This window comes from Stegastes partitus, unplaced genomic scaffold, assembly GCF_000690725.1.
Source record: "Stegastes partitus isolate 25-593 unplaced genomic scaffold, Stegastes_partitus-1.0.2 Scaffold103, whole genome shotgun sequence".
In the NCBI taxonomy this organism is placed as follows: domain Eukaryota; kingdom Metazoa; phylum Chordata; class Actinopteri; family Pomacentridae; genus Stegastes; species Stegastes partitus.
The window spans coordinates 755,141-773,746 of record NW_007577834.1 but is presented as its reverse complement, the minus strand read 5'-3'; the positions used below and the strand labels follow the sequence as shown (position 1 = coordinate 773,746).

Genomic DNA, 18,606 nt, shown 5'->3' with positions numbered 1-18,606 from the left:
AACACTTGCTTTCATTCTTAGCTTTGCATTTTGTTAGTGAACCTGGGTGGACCTCCACCAGGCCATTAATACCAGAGTGGTTAGAGGGGAGGCTCTCCTTGGGTCCGTCCCCTGGCTGTCCACTGTGAAGCAGATGTGAGGACAGATGTGAGGGGCAGATGGGCAGCCAAGGCTGGAGCCATTGCAACCTGTTGGGCCGAGCCAGCCACATAACCACAGGACAGGTTGGTCCGACGGGCAACACACACACACTAAGAGGCCCCACTTGTGGTTAGAGAGGCCATCAGAAAAATGCTGCGGATGTTCAGAGGGTGGGGGAAAGCAGTGGTGGGTAAACTCCTTCAACACGACTGTGGAAGATCTTTGCTGGTACTTTAGGTCCTCATAGTCTTGTATAAACATATTGCCGGTCAATTTAAAGAGACAATTTTTAAAAATCTTTCTTGGCTGGAAAAATGTTAGTAAATAGGAATACCAGTCATCAATTCTTTTACCCAGCAGACAGCTGGTACCAATCCCATAATAATTAATAACAGCTATGCAGTAACTCATACGTATTTGTGTTTTTCAATAATTCAATACAATCTGGCCACAGTGTTCTATTACCAAGTAATGGTGTCAATGTAAATCATAACATACTGATGCATGACTCAAGAATGGATGTCCATAGCTGGGGGAGAAAAGGCCAACCACCTGCCCTCAACACAGGTCACAACCAGTAGATCTGGAGAAGCCCAAAGTCACCCTCACACTCTTATACTGACATGATCTCTGTCTCTTTTGCCCTTTTTTTTTTGCACACACTTGCACACACTTGCACACACACACACACACACGTCATTTAGTCACCACTCTCGAAAAAGGACATCAAGTAAAGGAATGTCTCTCTCTTGTTGTGCGAACTAGTCTGTCGAACAATGAAGACTGAGAGAAATACAAAGCAAAAAAAGAGAAAGAAATGAGTATGATCGAAAAATGACAGAGACAGATAGAGAAATAGAGGGGAAAAAAATTAAAAGCTTGGTTAGGATCAGTGGGAATGAGGAGGTCTGGAAGCTCATCCCAGTGGAGAGAAGCAGAAGGGCCCTGTAGCGCTGCTCTCAATCTGGCCAATGCAAACAGCTGCGGTGCTAACACAATTAATAGCCGGATGAGTTAGTACCAGACACAAGGCCACACAAGCTCCCCCCTCGAAAACACACACGTATGAACAACACAATGCACCCACACAGTTCTCATGATAAATTCATTAAGCCTTTACTCACACACAGCCACAAAATATACAAATGTGACTCAAAGTCCCACTGGCCCGCAAAAACACCTATAAAAAAAAAATCCTTTATTCCCACTGCAATAACCACCCTGAACAAAATGAAATAAGACACTAAACAGTAGAGATATCTTTTCATCGGCTGCTGTTTCTTTTTAACATTTCTTTTAGACGTTTGTACTTTGTGAGCTTGTGTCTTGTATTTAAATATGTGTTTCTTTTTTAAAAATGTTGGAGCCTTGTAAAAGGAGAATTTCTGTCACCATTTGGGACAGAGAATAAAGTCTATCTATTTATGTATGGTCTACAGTATGTTCAGAAAGACATTTATAGGACAAAAACAGGCATGTTCAAGGTACATCTGACTTTTCTCAATTATTTGAAAGTCAATTAGCCACTCACAATTAGCACCATATTTAAGGTATTTTGTAAAAACTAACACAACTTTTAATCCCATGGAGAGATCACTGAACAACCACCTTGAAAAATATATGTTTAATCCAATTTATTGTATTTTTCAGAAAGTCTTAAAAAAAGTTAGTTTTGATTCAAGTAGACACATTTACTGTCGTTTGCTGAATACTACATATTTTAAAACTGACATGTGAGAATTTAGCATTTACCTCATTGTCTTCCTACATTTAAAAAGGTTTTGTTTCACCAAAAAAATGTATTTGAACTCTGATTATTTTACTACTGGTAAATCTAACCAAGCAATGAACCACTTGATAGCACCCCTACTAGATGAATAACAATCAGCCTAATTTAAAGCAGCATATTTTAATCGACTTGTGCTAGTTATGCAGGTTTTAATTTCCATTATTGGAACATAAAGGAGCTATCAACTTCCTCATTGTAAGGTTTCCTACATTCACCAGTAGACCACAGTGAATAGATGTGGCTAGACTGTAGTCCCTGGCTCAGAATATGAGCACTTGCCAACATTTTCATTATTTTTTATACCAATGCTGAATATCTGCTGCTTCTTTTAATGTGTGTGTACTATATGTGTGTTCATGTAGGTGTGTGTGACCTGGATGCCAGCACTAGATGGAATCCATTGTTGTCCTCTGCTATTTCTATTAGGGATGAAAGGCTTCTGACAAGGCTTACTTATGAACAATATTTGAAAGACGTGGGTATGTGGACATTTATACACAGTACACAGACGGAGAAGTGACCCAGCGTACTTTTCATTTTTTTTCCATACAAGAAAGTGTCCAGTGGCTGTCCTGAAAATTGAATCAGTCCTTGAAAGAAGCAGGTGCAAATGAATGCTTCTGTGTGGCCTTTTGCGTCCAGCTCATGCATTAGACATGCATAGTGAGTGCATCCTAGCAGACTGATAGAGAAATAATAATAAGTAACATTCTCAGTAAATGGTACTTTATAATGCTTTAGCCCCTCAGATTCCAGGTGCCCAAAAGGAGGTACATAAATATGAGCCCTTAATTAAATGTTATTTATCCCTGTCTTGATGCTTACTCTGACTAGCCACTGACTAGCTTTGTAGTACACTGAGTACAAGCTGGGACCCTCCCTGGCACCAGATACAGAGTGTGGTGCTGACCATTCAACGCACATAGCTTGGCGCTGGTCCGAGCACAGACCAGACCCCTTCCGCTGGCAGGAGGATGAGGAGGCAGGCTGTGGTGTACTCAGCTGGTTGAGGTCAAATGCATGTGAACGCACGAGCGGAAATGCGCACACACATTCACACAAAACAGCTGAATAGGGCTGCGGTGTTGCACATAAACACTCAAACCTGCCCTGATCAGAGCCAGAAAGCCTTATTAACCTGTCTGTCAACACAAACATACTGGGAAAGACAGTCAAAGAGAAATGGAAAAGCGCTGTCAGTCCCCACAGGTCAAGGGCACACCCAAACCTTTTTGAGCGACAAGAGCTTGCAGTGGCATGTAAGGAAAGCAGGACATATTCACAGAGTGCAGCCATCACAAAGGTCGCCACAATGGGAGAAAACATGTCCAAGTAAACAGGAGCAGTTCTTGACCCTGCCCTTTCAGCTAAAAGCTTTAGACCTTACTGAATGTAGAGAAGGTGCTGTGTGGAGGAGTCTAATAAAGAAGCCTGCAAGAGCCCAGGCCATTTCAGAAGAGAATGCTGGAATCACGTATACTTTGTGGATGTCAGAAACAACTGGCATATAAGTAAACAAAAGCCGCCAGGTTTTACATGACAATCATAACTTTGAAAAATAAAGTCTCATGTCAGTCATCTTTTGATAAATCAGAATATTCTAAAATTGTTCAATCAAACACAACTGCAGGGTATTAGAAGACTTTGTTTTTGGGATTGGACTGTTTGTAATAAACAAGCAAGCTTAGACCTGTCACCTTGGGCTCTGGAAGATTCTGATAGCCTTTTCTGTGGTATGTTTTCTCCTTGAACAATGTGCTTCAACATCTCGGCTTTAGAGACCAGGGGACAAAGAGCAAACATGCACTCTTTACTAGTCAAGAAAAGAGAGGAGAGGATATTTTTTGTGTTTGGATTTTGGTAATAGCAAATGTTCACATATCCAAAAATATCAAGAGTACAACAAATTCTTATTCTTATTATTACTATTATTATTGATCTAACTGCTGTTCTGTGTTTTGTTTTTATTATTATTATTATTATTATTATTATTATTATTATTATTATTATCACTTTCAAGCTTGGTCTAAAAATGGTCAGACAATGGTTAAAAAAAAATAGGGGGCTATCAAAATCTTCCAGAGTAAAGATTAGAGTAAACAAAGTAAGTAATGATGATGGGTTCTGTTTTGATCATTTCTATTGAAAGTGTATTTATTTAACTGGTCAATTGTCAAAAATGTTGCGAACTGATATAGCTATAGACATATGTAACTATGTTTTTAATAAGACAGGCAAAATGTTTAAAGATTTAAACCCTGATTTCTACATTTTTCACCCTTCTGAAGCACTGAAAACAATTGGCAAATGGAGATTAGCATATCTGTATTTAAACATACACAGAATGGACGTACTAAACAGTGAATTACTGGTCTTTATTAGTTTACATGTGATAAGCAGAGAGTATGGATAATGGGTGCTGAGGCTGAAACTCATATTTTTTCATTTAAATGCATGATAGTGGAATAGATTAGCCCTACTTGAAATTAGACATGTATGAGAGCACAAAGGTGTGTGCAGTGCTCACTGTCTGAATGCACAATTGCCTGCATATGTGTTGAAGGCTGAGGTGGTGCCAGGTGAGGTGGCAGCTCATATACACACACTCACAAACACACAAACACACACAGTAGCTGTCTGATGAAAGCTAGGTACCAGAATAACTGTCAAAGCCGCACCAGAGATGCACCCAGTCATCCAACGTCAAATGCCCTGGTCACCCACCTGCACTACTAAACAGTGCAAGACCCCCGCCCCCTCCCCATACACACAAACAGGGTGGACCCAACCAGCAGTGTACCATGCTCGACAAGAAGTCAGCCAACCAAATATTCACACTGTTCGCGAAAGGGAACAAAACAACAAAACAGGCTGTGTGTCTGCCTGTCACACAGTCTGTTAGGCCATGCTCTGGATCAAATACGACACAGGTGGCACAGCAGTGTGGCAAGTAGCACAAGAGCCACAAATGGCTAGATGCTGCTGGACATTTGATAAGGTACAGTGCCTTTAGTGTGTTCTGTGTATGTTGAGGTTAGAGTGGGTGAAAGGCACTCAGCCGAGACCAGGTGCTACTTGGGTCTGGCTAGTTTGAAGTGTTCCCCACTGCAGTGAAAGGATGACAGCAGGTGAAAGCTGTGGCTCTTGTGTTGTGAACTGCTGTGGTGATGATGGAAAACTGCAGTACTAACTATTACAGCACAGTCTGATGACTTCATTGATCCGGAGATCGAATATCTACAGGAATCTGAAGCGAGTGTATCATCACTGGTAATACTATAATCATCATTAAAAATTGCTGTTTTACATTCCTGAAGGTTTATCAAATCTACAGCATCTCTAGAGGCTGTAACAACAGTGACACAAAAAGTTTGACCGCAAATAAAATAAAAGATTTCTAGTCCCTCTAACAACAGACATTATTTTACTATACAGCTCATGTTTGTTTTAACTACTTGCATGAATACCAAGGATTATAAGCCCCAGCGAGTTGCCGTGCATGAAGGCACAGAAAAGAGAGGATCTAGAGTGAAAGGATATAGTAGGTTGATATCTTACTTCTGGCAAAGCTGGTTAAAGAGGATTTTAGGGTTGATGGGGCCTTTTCCTGACTCTTTCATGCTCTGGAGGAAGAGAAACATTGCTGCAGTCAGGGGTTCTGGACTGGGCAGCGTTACAGTCAGTGGACTCTGGAATATGAAGAGACAAAAAGAAATAAGTGTTGTTCCCAAACGTTAAGAACAGCTGCAATCCTGGAGGGCAACACAATAATAAAGCAGTATTCAGGTTTACCTTCTATGTTATACATTCAGTGTTAGTCGTTTTTCTTAAACAGTAACAGAAAGCCTTAAATTTTAGGTCCTAAAACATGTTGTAGCTTTAAAGTTCAAATAAAAGATCCCCCCCAAAATTGGCATTTTACACGACCGCTTTACAAAGAATATATTCTACATTTTTTAAATTTATATTGTCAAATATATTTTTTCATGCAACACATATGAATGGTAATTTCAAAATTAGGGATATACAACTTTGGGTTTTCGCATATAGATAGTTTCCAACTCATTTTGGCCAATTGCTGATAATGAGATAACCACATATTCTTCCATTTAAAAACATTCCCAAACAAAGCTAAACTTTTAACCTGACAGACACTACCTGCCCGCCAATGCTCATTTTGGGCTGATGCTGATATTTCAATTTAAAGCCTTTATTAGTCAACACCAATGATGCCGATATTGTCATGCATCTCTCTTCAAAAGAAAGGTCAGTTGCATTTTTATATCAAATGCTAAAAAGGCATTATGAAGGAGCAGAATAAACTGTAGCAAACTGTACCAGGTTGGACTCAACAGAGGGGCAGATCCTCAGTTTGTACCCTTTCTCCTTCACTTCCTGGATTAGGTCAATGAGCATGTGTGTCTGGGACAGGTTCTGGGGGGACAACAGAATTATTTTTAGGTACAATTTAATGCATCTGTGGATTGAATACTACTTGGTGAAATATTGATAAGGTATGACATTAGTTCATTTAAAAAAATTTAAAAAGTAATAAAAAAAAGTCAGTGGATCAAACTCATCATGCACACAATTTACTATTTTTCAAGGCCCAACAAAAAAACATAAAAAAGTGAACAAGAAAAAATATCAAGCAGAGATATGATCATTCAGAGATATGAAAATGTATCTGCACCTAGCTTGTGGCAATTCAGTGTGGTCAATTAAAATACCCTTGTGAAATGTTATCTCCATTTTAGTAGGATTTAGGAAACGTGTGGTGAGTTCATTATGTTGACAGAGTCTTTCAAAATTATCTATGATCTGTGAGTTTCAAATGTAGAGAAGATCCTTGGCAAAGAGATCGCCTGAAGCAGTCATTGTCCCTTCATGTTAGAGAAGCATCTTTTTTCTTCCTTTTCAAGAGATATTTGTTTTGTCACATCCTGGCAATACAGACTGTTGCTATGGAAAACCCACAATGAAGCAGGCATTGTGAACACAGACACAGCTCATCCTCTGACAATTATGTGTTTTCACCAGAAAGATTGCAATTTTCAAGGAGACAATACAAACAGACAGGGAGAGGGAGGGAAAAGCATGTAAAGCGTGCTCACTCGAATTTCAATCAACGAGGAAGACCCCGAGGGTGATTAACAAAATGGCGGAAAAAAACAGCTTCATTGTTAAAGAGCCATGTCAGTTTGCAGTCACCATGACATGACCAGAGAAAGACTGAGGACGCTCTATAGCTGTGTTGTGTTGTGAACATGCTCTGCACCAACTGAGTGCCACTCGTGTACGGGCAGGTGAATGTGTCCACGCCAGCATTGCATTTACTGCTGCATTGAATATACTATACAAAATGACCTGTGTACTTTCACAGTCATTGTAAGACCATAATCTGTTTTACTATAGACCAGACTCCTAAGTAGAAGCACTTGAACAAGATTGTAAGGGCATACATATTTGTACTGTCATCTTCAAATGGAAATCCTTGTAATTTATTAGGCTAATACAGGGTCTTTGGAGATAAAGCAGTAACTTGCAAGCAGGTTGCTAACATTAAGAAATCCACTTTAAAATGATGTGCTTGTGCTTCACATTTAAAATGACATATTTATACCTGCAATCACAAATACCTTATTTGATAAGGCATCATCCCTACAAAACAGCATAGAACGCAATCACAACATTTGACAATGCACAATAAAGCACACTTGCAAACGTTTTCTAAATTTGTGGTTCCTTACCTAACATTGAACAACCACAGCATTTATGCAAGATACAGGTTAAAAAAACAAAAGAAAAGGCATTAATAATTAATAATAGTGACACTAGTAACATCAGTACCAACCTGCATAACAGCATTGAAGAAGCAGGTGTTACCAAGGTTATTGATTCCCTTAACCGGGACCAGAGTGCTGTTGATGACTGAACTCTTGCCTCTGGGAGGGTCAGCATAGTCTGATGGTTCCTCTCGCAGTTTAATTATCTTGGGTGATGCTGCTGGAAAACAGGAAAAACAGAAAGATAATTAAATTTAAAGATATACATTAGATGAATATAAGCTAAGTAATAGACTGTATAGATGGTCTTTGGAACCGACAAAAGATTCAATTTCTAAACCCTGAAGTGACTTTTACTTTGAGGTTACTTTAAAGTAGAGCTTGAAGCTGCAGCTAAGGTGGTGTCTGGTCTAAAATTGAGAGTGGAAGTTGGCCTTGCAACTGAAAAAAAAAAAATCTGCTTGTTTTTAATTGGGATTGTGTTGGAATACTGGAAAAAAAAGGGCTTAGCCTTGAAACAAGGCTGGGGCTGGGAGCAGGGTGCTGTGACGGCAGCTGGAAGGAGAGTTAGGTCATTTGGGAAAGCAGATGACAGCTGTAGAAGTTTCCGCTGGTTAGTGAGGGAAGGGTGGGGGCTGGGGTTGGAGAGATGGCTCTCCAGAGCCAGCTGTTACTCCTGATCACCAAAACTAACCTTCGACAGAAACTAAGACACAGATGGTCAGAATCTAACAGTGGCATACAGACTGCTGGGGACAGACTTGGTACGATAACTGTGTGAGCTGATGGCGTGCCAGCAGATAACAATGAAGCTAACACCATGACGGCAGTAATATGATAGTGATGTGTGTTAGTAGCTACTGATGAACTAACTGACAAGGAATACATTAGTTGTTTGACTATTCCACTAGATGGCTCATTAACTTTAAAAAAAAAAACATCTAAATAAACAAACAAACATGTGCCTACAGCAAGTTTGTGTAGAATTCAGTTGCCATTTGGAAACACATGTCTATGGAAGAACACAACCTAACAATACATTCAGGCAGATAAGTTACACTAGAAGGTGCAAAATTAGGCTAATAGGTCCACTCAAGGTGATGTTTAAAAAGTTCCAGTGTTTAGCTTCATGCAGGGCTCCACAATGAGTGACAAGCTCAGGATAGTGCCTCGTCTTTCTATGACACAGTATACAGTACCTAATGGTTCTAGTATATATTAGTCTTGTTCGTGTCTATTAAATACATATTTGGATGCTTAAAATCAAAATAATCTTGCAATGAGGTTTTGAGATAGATATGTTACAGCAGAAATTTTAGAATAATTCCTATTTTTTGTCAGAGCACTGTAGAAGTGAGCAGGAACATTCTCCACTGTTATGATCAAGGCTACATCCAATTTTTCAGACTGTGTTCAAAAACAGCCAAAACACTGGAAAACAAGATATGACATTGGATGTATGACATTATACTTTGAATGCCATCCAAAGTTTACTCTGGGAGCTGACATCTTTTTTAGCTGCAGTCAATCAGTCTTGGCTGTTGGAGCATTCTTGTGTACATCAACACAGAGTTTGCACAATGTTCACTACACCGTCACAACCACACAACCACACAAAATAAAAGAAAGAAAGAAAGAAAGAAAGAAAGAAAGAAAGAAAGAAAGAAAGAAAGAAAGAAAGAAAGAAAGAAAGAAAGAAAGAATAATTCTTTAATGTACTATTAAAATTCTGAGACAAAAGAAGAACTTTTTTTTTTCTTTTTTTACATTAGTTTAAAAATACATTGCTGTAGAGCTAGACTGACAAGATATAAAACATATTCTTTTTTTAAAAGTTCAATTACTTTTTTCCTGCTTGGAAAGCTTAAGGCCCAGAGGCTGCAGGGAAATCAAAGAAATGCTGGAAGCACAGTAAGTGTTTGGGTCATGAAAACTTTACAAATATGAGCCAGTCAAGAGTGCAGGCCGGCAGCAGGGTCATGAGCCTGAACCCACCTTTGCCCAAACCACGGAGATTCAATTGAACTATAAACCTTCATAAGAACCTGCACCTTTACTCTCGCCGTTCTTCTCCTCAACACACAAATGGCCTTGCCTTTGCACACATTCAATTTATAGAACCACTACTTGTACAGAACACATTTATTGAACAAAGCCATTCAACCTACAGCGGTGGGTAAGCCCACTGCTGGCCGCTACCCGGCAAGCTTTTCCTCCTCAAGGCCAAGGACATTAACATGAGTGTCCTGGTCACAGTTGCTGGAATGTGAACCTTGGACATTTTACGCGTGGCCTGACAATTTGCATTTTATACTCCATCAAATTCCACTGAAAAGAAGCTGAAGAAAAAGGGCAACTTTTATTTATTTTTTTAAACAGTTGTGAGAAGAAAAACCACAACTACTTCCACACTTACACGTCTTGGTTCTATCAACTGCTGCTGGAAATTTGCATTGTTTTAATAGCAAAGTGTTCAGTGCTGCTAAGTCCTGTAGTTTTGGGATCAAAAAGATAGGGGTGAGGTTCAGCTTGTCGGGACGACATGCTGCTGATGCGCTCCACCCAGTGGTGCTAAATGCATCTGGCCCTCTGTGCAGGCAACATCTGGAGGCCTATTTTCATCTTCAATATGCAGCCATAAGGGAGCTCCCATATGTCAACACACACAATGCATGGAAAACAAGCAGAGATGAGGAAAGACAGCAGCCCTGATCAAGAAAAACAGACGCTGTATTTTGGGATTTGGCTTGAAACTGGAAAGGTGTGAAAATATATGTTTATCCAAGTGTGGACAACTAAGAGGAAGAGCGAGTAACTGAGAGAGCGAAAAGGTGTGTAAATGAGTATGTCTTCTTGTTGTGGTGTTTGTGCGCGGGGAGTCAAAATCAACAGACTTGATGCAACTTGAGTGTAAGAGCTGTGACTGGCACTTGAGCTAAGAGAGAGCAGAGGAATGAGGAAACTAAGTGGGCGGAATGGGGATGCCGATGGACACACACTGCATCTGGGACCGTCACCCAAGGTAAACAATGTTCAGGGAGCCATCTGGTTGAGACTGGAGGGAGGGGGGCAGAAGAGGGCAGTGTGGGGGAGCAGTGGGTGGAGGGAAGGGTTGCAACGAGCACAAGCATATGGAAAGGCAGATTTTTCCTCTCCCTGCAGCAGTCAGCGAAGGCAAATGTCAGCATGCGCTGCGTCCACGCTTGACTGTGCTGCACTCGGCACCACCACCTGGCCCTCCTTGCTCAGCCACCGAGTATGGGCAGCAGTGACACTGTGGAGCCTTTCCCCAGGGCAGGGGAAAGCATCACGCTGCTCAAGCCCATCCACATGCACGCATGTACACCAACACCTCCTGCACTCCCTGCTCATTTTCACACAAGAGATATACAAAGAAACATGAGACTTGCTTACTTTTACAGGAAACAGTACTAGCACACTTGTGAAAGAAAAAACTTGCAAACTTTCCTGAAGTCTCTGAAAAAAAATCCACTGTTCTGTCACGCCTGTGCTGCATTGTGTTATCAGCAAGGCCAACACCAGACTTTATGTGAGAAAGTCTAGCTTGTGAAACAATTCATGAACAGAAAGGACTTGATTTGTGTATGAACTTAGTTTTAAGTGTACCAGATCTACAACAATGGCTTTTTTTAGTCTAACTGCCACTTATTTTATACCAACATAAAAAAGCAAAAATGTTATAAAAATCTAATTTCAAAGCATCTCTTTACAGCCTTCTTAATATGCTTCACAGTTGAGCTGACACTGTCAAATTGTATGGCCAGTGGGCTTCATCCATGCATCTATGTTCACTTACAGTGCAGCAGTGTGGAGGGCCGTGGCCAGCTCACTTCATGCAGAGCAGGCAGTCAAGAGGAAGGCCAAGCAACACCAAATGTCTTATTAATTCGCTAATTTGTTGTGACTGCAGGGCATGAAAAGCCTGTTTCCTTGCCATCTGAGGCCAAGAGAACCCAGTGCCATGTTACGTACACACACACACACACGCACGCACGCACACACACGCACACACACTTTGCTACCCACTATCTGGCCTACTTTCATGTGCGGTGGTGGGAATAAAGACAGAATCACTCTTGATTACCTCCATGAAAGCACCACCAGGGGACAAGCATCTTACTGGCTACTGACTCGGCAAAGCTGAACTGACGGTAAACTAAAGACTATGGTTTCCAAAATCAACAACCAGGGGCAGAAAACCAGGTGAATAAAGGCACAGTAATCCTACAACACCATATCTTAGAGTTCAGCCTATGGCCAAAGACTCTCAGAGGAGAAGACAGTGGAGGTATAATTCTAGAAAAACTGAGGCCAGGAACAGGGTGGACACAAATGTGCATCTTCAGAGAGAGAGAATGTAATCATTCCTTCTAAAAAAGGATAGCAGTCCATTCAGCACTGCAAAAATACAAAGTTGGATGTTTAAAATCTTGAAATTTCAAGGTGAATTTTGTCAAAAACCAGCATGTATCTGTGACATGTAACTGTACTGACAACACTAAGAATTTTAAAGTGAGTATCACAAACGCCGGCATTATTAAAAGCTAAAACCTGTTACTATAGAGGACAGTTGTTTCACAGTTTTAGCTGAAAAACTAGATACCAAAGGTGAAATGACAAATAAATGCTTTTAAATCTTGATGATGGAATCTAGCTGATGCAACTTTAATGTGCTGAGTCTTTAATAGGAGCATGCAGGTGAGCATACAGATTACTGTATATATGTGCATCAAATTTAGCTTCATTGCTTTATTCTACTTTCCTTATATTTACCCAAAAGAACCTAAAGATTAAATGGTTCATAGATAAAAAGCTTTGTTACTGGTTTACTAGAAATCAAGTCTAAATATAATGAAGACACTGGTAATCAAATTAACAATATAACTATAGCAAAAAGCTAGAAAGTATTTTTGCTCATGTTGCATGTGCTGTCAAATGATGCAAAAAAAATAAATAAATAAAAGAGTACAAGAATGTACACACAGTTTAGTAATATACCTATTATGACAACACAATTATACAGAAATACTGATTGATAACAATCACTACTATAAAACAAGAAAGAATTAACGGATTCCAATGAGAAACAAGCTCTGATGTCTATTCAGAACCAACATTTTAATTTGCTCCACAAAGACTCCCCAGCTGTGTTACAAGCTGGAGTCTAGCTCCCTGAGGTCAATTTGCTTTTTACTGGGACTCTGGCACTTGAGTTGAAGGCCTTGATGGTGAGAGAGCACAGTTAATCGACTTTCTTTCTTCCCTGAGCTGTTGTTGTACAAAATTATTATAGATTCTGAAAAAAATCCTTGCCGGGGCTCTTTTGTGCTGGAGGTCTATAGGAAAACAGAGTACAACAGCGGCTTCTTGAGAAAACCTGGCCTTCACACTGGAATGCAATTTCACAAGCTTCTCAACAGGCAACAACCTCCTATTTTGCTGCAACAATGGCTGCCCGCTTCTATACCCATTTGGCCAACCGGTGTGGAACAATTGAGTGTGAGGAAAGGTGACAGGTAATTTAAAGAGGCAAAGCTGTAGGAGAGCTGTAGGTAGCAACTGCCCAGCTTGGAAGATCAATTCCCACCAACAGTGGACTATTGCCTGACACCGTGTATACAACATTTACAGACATATAAATCAAAACACACACACAGCTCCATCACAGTCTTTGCTTCATTGGGTCAAGACACTGCTATGCATAAGTTTATCTACAAGCAATGCATATTGTAATCAAGAACAGCATCACAGGGAGAACAAAGAATCTAAGGAACAGTGATAGTAAAATTTGCCAACCAACTATACATCTACTATCTGAATACTTGAGCTCATTTCTTGGCCCTATTTGTCCCTCAAAGTCTGTATGCCTGATTGTAAGTGAGTAACACAAACTATATAGGCACTTTCAAAGCACCTTTTACTTTGTAAAATCTGAAAATTCTCCAGGTATGCAATGTACTTGGAAAATGAAAGTTATTCAGATTTACTGTGGCAGGAAGAGCTTGTCCTCTGTGTTGCAAAGAATACATTGTGCCATGAGAATTCAGCCAACTTTATTACTCAGCCTTAAAACCTTTTATAAGTGTATAGTACAGACTGCAGGGAAGGAGTGCATTGGTGTTGGTGCTTGACTTAAAAGTTATTTTCAACATTCTGTGTTGTGTGTATCTGTGAGCGTCTGTGTGTCCACTGAGGGTTAGTGCGCTCCAGCTGTTAAGATCCAGTCACTCTGACTTGTTGAGGACCCTGGCTCCCACTAGTGCAGCACACAGGCCCAGAGGTGGTGAGACATACAGCAGCTCAACAGAGGATGCATGGGACAGAAACAGATAGCAATGGAAAGACAAAGGATGACAGAGCAGAGGCTGAACCCCACGCAGCTGCTCTTGTTCTTCAGGGAACCCAGCCGGGAAGCATCGCTCAAGCGCTTAATTCCTCTAATATGTGCAGTCATGCGATGTGCAAGGTGGGGGTGAGGGTGGGGGATTGCTGCGGAACCAATTCTGTAACTCTGTGGCCATTGCTGAGTTGGGGGACCAGCTTTACTCGGCTTTGGCGACTGGCCTCTGGCCACTGGCTACTGGGCACCGGGCAGGGGGCTGTGCTGAGAGGCCAGTAAGACCACAAGTGGTGATGCCCACCAACCTGATCAGCTACAGTCTGTTAGGAGGTCACTCAGCATGATGGGCACAAAGCAGTTGAGGTGCAGGAATTCAGGGACAGAAGGTGTATGTGTGTAAATATGGAGAGAGGAGGAGGGGGTTGATATCTATATGGTTGACTGACTGGGAGAGGAGGGCTCAGGTGGCCTGAATGAGGTCAAAGGACATAATACTGAAGGTAGGAAGTCAGGCTGCCCAGACTCAGTGTGAATGGAACCTACTGTGACACAAGTCAGACTCTCTTCAAACTCAAATTCATATGTTTCCTGGTAAGTAAAATTACTACATGTGCTATTTCACATGTTTGTGACAGGCTGCTCTTGAACTGATTTTTTTTACCTACACCAGGCAAGAAAAAAATGTCTTGAAGTCCTAAACAGCTTTAAAAAACAAAGTAGTTACATCCCTAGAAAATAAGGTCTGAACCTCAGAGTGGTGTCACCCATCTCACTGTTGTATTCCCTAATCGTGGACATGCGGGGTGTCTCCACACTGAAAACAACACACCAGATGACCACTGCCAGCAGGGGGAGCAGGTGCACTGCAGTCAACAGCTGGAATGTATGCAGATCACTGAGAAGATCCAATTTGAACTTTTGTGATCAGGTAAGTTGATTCATCTGAATACCAGGACACTGAACTGTCACTGGCCACTAATTATTATACGGTCAGGGTGTAATTGTCTTTGTTTCTGAAAATTCATCCAGTGCAGAATATTTAAAAAAATCACTTCATAATAATACATCATCAGTTGTCTGTATTTAACTGAAGAAGAGGTAGCTAAATGAAAAGAATATTTTACTGAACTGACTTCAGTCATGCTGAAACAAACATTGCAGACCTCCAGAATGTTGCCACCTCACCTGATGTTGCCTTGACAGAGTGTTTTTGTAAAAAGTCGAGGGTCTGCGCCAAAGCCTTCTTGTTGCAGTGAGTAGAGAGCTCCTCATTACATTCAAAGCACCTGTTACAATCAGAGACGGTAGTGAACAGACACAGAAAGGTCTTAAAGTCCTTTAGAACTCAACAACACTCAATAAAAGGGCTCAAAACAGAATTTATTGGAAGATGCGGACTTCATTATATGTCACAAGGGTTTCAAAAAGCATTACTATCAAGTAACTAAAAAAAGAGCTATTATGTATAAACCTAAAAACTATGACAAATTTCTAGATAAACATCTTGAAAACTATTGTAGCCAAAATTAGGAAGCCCACCAGCCTCTACTGTTTTTTTAATGTAAGATTGCACAATGGCAGTACACCACAAAAAGCACACCACTGTGTTTAGGCTGTTTTTTTGTTTTTTATGACCGTGCACAATTAAATTCCTGTGTTTCTTACCAGGCCTTCCACGTGCTCAAGCTGATGGTGATGCAGTGCGACTCTGGATGGAAAGCCTGGTGGTGCTTGACAGCGTGCTGAATCCCTGACTGGTTACAGCCCTGTGAGACAGTTCATTTAACAATTTTTTGTTTAAAATATTTGGTAAAAGATATACACATTAACACATTAAGGTCAAGCCCACTTTTAATAACTGTGGCTCCACCTAATAACCCCAACTTTCCATGTGGTTGAGCTACAACTATGCGGGGGGGAAAAAGCAATCATTTGTAAGCCCTTTAACAATATAGAGTACACTTCATGTACACATACAGTGGGGACTATAACCAAAATCTGTCATATTTTCATATAATTATTTAAGAACACAAGAAGTTGTGACATTTAAGTGAAGAAGAAATATTCTGAAGCTGCAATCAAATTTAAGCAAATCTGTGGTGGAAAATGAACACATTCTTATTCACAATGCATTTGTTTTATTTTTAAATGACTGTCTTTTCTCTCTAAACCTTGTTTGCTTGCCTTCAGATGCATAATTAGAATACAGCAGAATTAAAATGGCTGTGACTCTAGGATATTCATTTTAATGTTCCTCTGACACAGGTATAATCAAAACAAAATATTCACTGTATGGGCTGCTCAGCCACAATGTCTGATGTGCACCATGTTTATTATGTTTTAATGAAAACAACAAATCTTACCTGAAAACCACACTTTAAGCACACCAGGATGTCGTGGGATGCGGCTGGCTCTCCATCGATCATTGTCCTCTCCTTTAGGCACTCAGAGCACACCAACCACACGCTTGAGAGGACGGACTTCTTCACCGAGCTCAGGTCCACGGCTTTACTCACATGCTGGCAGGTCAGTCCTGATTAAAAGACAATGCATAATAGTCCCTTGCAAATACTTTGGGTCAGTTCACAACATTAAAAAAATTACAAAAAGATCTCAGTTCAGCTGAAAGGAATGTTGTGTTTCTAATACTGGAAACAGTCAGTGGATAAATGTACTTGATAAATTATTTGATGAACTCAGTAAACATTTTTCTGAGAAAATGCCATAGCGTATCTTAAATATTTGTCTTGCTTTCTGACCACAACTAAAGAGTTAATCCCCACTATCCACTGTGCTGTACAGGACTCAGCCAAATCAGACCTCACAGTTCTATTTTGAACAGTTTGGTGCCATGTACCGTTCCAGCAACTTACCACTGACTTCATCTGATGACTCCTCATCTCGAGGTTTCCTCGGTTTATTAGTCCGCTTAGTCATATCGGCGGCTTTCAAAGAGAAGGGATCTTTTAGCCGCATCTGGAGCTCTGAAAGGGAGGACGGAGAGCAGACTTAGGTTTCACACACAACTACGTTACCCCAACTTAATTTTGTTTACAGAACAACATTTTCACATAACAAAGCGTGCACTGTTCCCTAACTTCCATTACCATTTTATTTATGATGCAGTACTTTCACTACATTGGTATATGTACAGTAACATGTTTTTTCTGATGTCTTGTGCTAAAGCACAGAGGATTTAAAATCACTCAAATCTGTCAGTAATATACCATCTTGGAACTTTATTCGAAGGTGTTTATTTGACAATAGATAACTATGAAAGAATCGTAGCGCCAAATAAAAGAAGTAATCTTACATTCTATGCAATGAAAAACTGCCCAACATCACACTATCAGATACTTGCATCTTCCCTGTTTAGATGTACGAATTGTTACTCTTGCACTGAAACATTTACTGTACACTTTTGTGGTGTTTCAAAGTCACAGACGCACAAGACTCATTGAAGACGAATTCGACTTTTTTCGTAATGTTTACTATATTTATGAAGCTTGGAAACTAATCATCCATCCATAATCTATACACTGTTTAGTCGTCTGTAGGGTGGCAGGAGGCTGGAGCCTTAGAGCTGACTCAGGGTGAAGGCAGGGGACTCTGAACAGGTCACATAGACAGACACACAACCAAGCACACTCACATTCCCACCTGCTCATAATTTTGAATCACCAATTGACTTCAACATGTTTTGGACTGTGGGAGGAAGTCGGAGAATCCATGCTGCACGGGGAGAACATGCAAACTGCACACACTTGTTTCTTAATACTCCATAATTACACGTGACATATGATTGGCCTGCTGCCCGGGTGTCATTTCTGATTTATTCTCTTCAGTGCTTACGGTGCTACCCTGAACCATAATTCAAGCTAAAAATCAGATTACGATTTAAATCACTGAAATGGACTACTGTGGCGAAATTACAGAGAATGTTGAGGCTAACTGTTTCAATACTTACGAGTGCACAGCAGGCCACTGAAAAACAGTGAGCGAGTAAGATAAAAGGTGATACTGTCCTATGGATAACTAATAATAGGCAAGAGTAAGGCTAAGAGGCCTTAACAGCCCAGTTTAGCTTAGGTGAGCAAAAAAAGGCCTTCATGGTGATCATTACAGAAATTTCCCCTACAGACGAAGCCCTGCTCCGTATAAAAAATCGACATAAAATCGGCATGAACTCACCTCTTTAAGTCAGCTCCTCTGTTGACTGTGTTAGCTAAGATGAAGCCAACAGTGAGATGTCAACTCTTCCTGGCTAGCAAACAAGCGAGCTACATTAGCTTGTAGGAATACAAAAAAACCCTTTAACAGGTGTGTTTTATCCAACAACACACGGATATATTAAGGCATTTCAACGACAGGTATGCGGTACCAACGACAACAGAACAGTTACCTTAATACCTTTTCGTTTTTGCGTTTGACTTTCTAAAAATGTGTCAAGCTTTCGGTTGCATTAACTAGCAACACTAGTCAACATGTGACGCAGTACGGCAGCTCAGGCTGGCCTAATGCTGCATTCA

General features: G+C 40.5%; 1 protein-coding gene across 3 annotated transcripts in view; it reads right to left on the bottom strand.

Moving 5' to 3' along the window:
* usp45 (ubiquitin specific peptidase 45) overlaps positions 1 to 18,556 on the bottom strand; it is a 32,711-nt gene extending 14,155 nt beyond the window's left edge. The window contains exons 1-9 of one of the 3 annotated variants that reach the window (XM_008277626.1): positions 18,480 to 18,556; positions 18,269 to 18,366; positions 16,951 to 17,061; positions 16,441 to 16,610; positions 15,743 to 15,843; positions 15,263 to 15,363; positions 7,785 to 7,936; positions 6,269 to 6,364; positions 5,489 to 5,619 (exon numbers count right to left, since the gene is read on the bottom strand). In XM_008277626.1, coding sequence (XP_008275848.1) covers positions 5,489 to 5,619; positions 6,269 to 6,364; positions 7,785 to 7,936; positions 15,263 to 15,363; positions 15,743 to 15,843; positions 16,441 to 16,610; positions 16,951 to 17,053 — 854 coding nt within the window. In that variant the 5' untranslated portion in view covers positions 17,054 to 17,061; positions 18,269 to 18,366; positions 18,480 to 18,556. Of the gene's footprint in view, positions 1 to 5,488; positions 5,620 to 6,268; positions 6,365 to 7,784; positions 7,937 to 15,262; positions 15,364 to 15,742; positions 15,844 to 16,440; positions 16,611 to 16,950; positions 17,062 to 18,268 lie in introns of all 3 variants that reach the window. The other 2 variants (XM_008277625.1, XM_008277627.1) reach the window with 2 other exon arrangements.
* Positions 18,557 to 18,606: the final 50 nt, after the last annotated feature.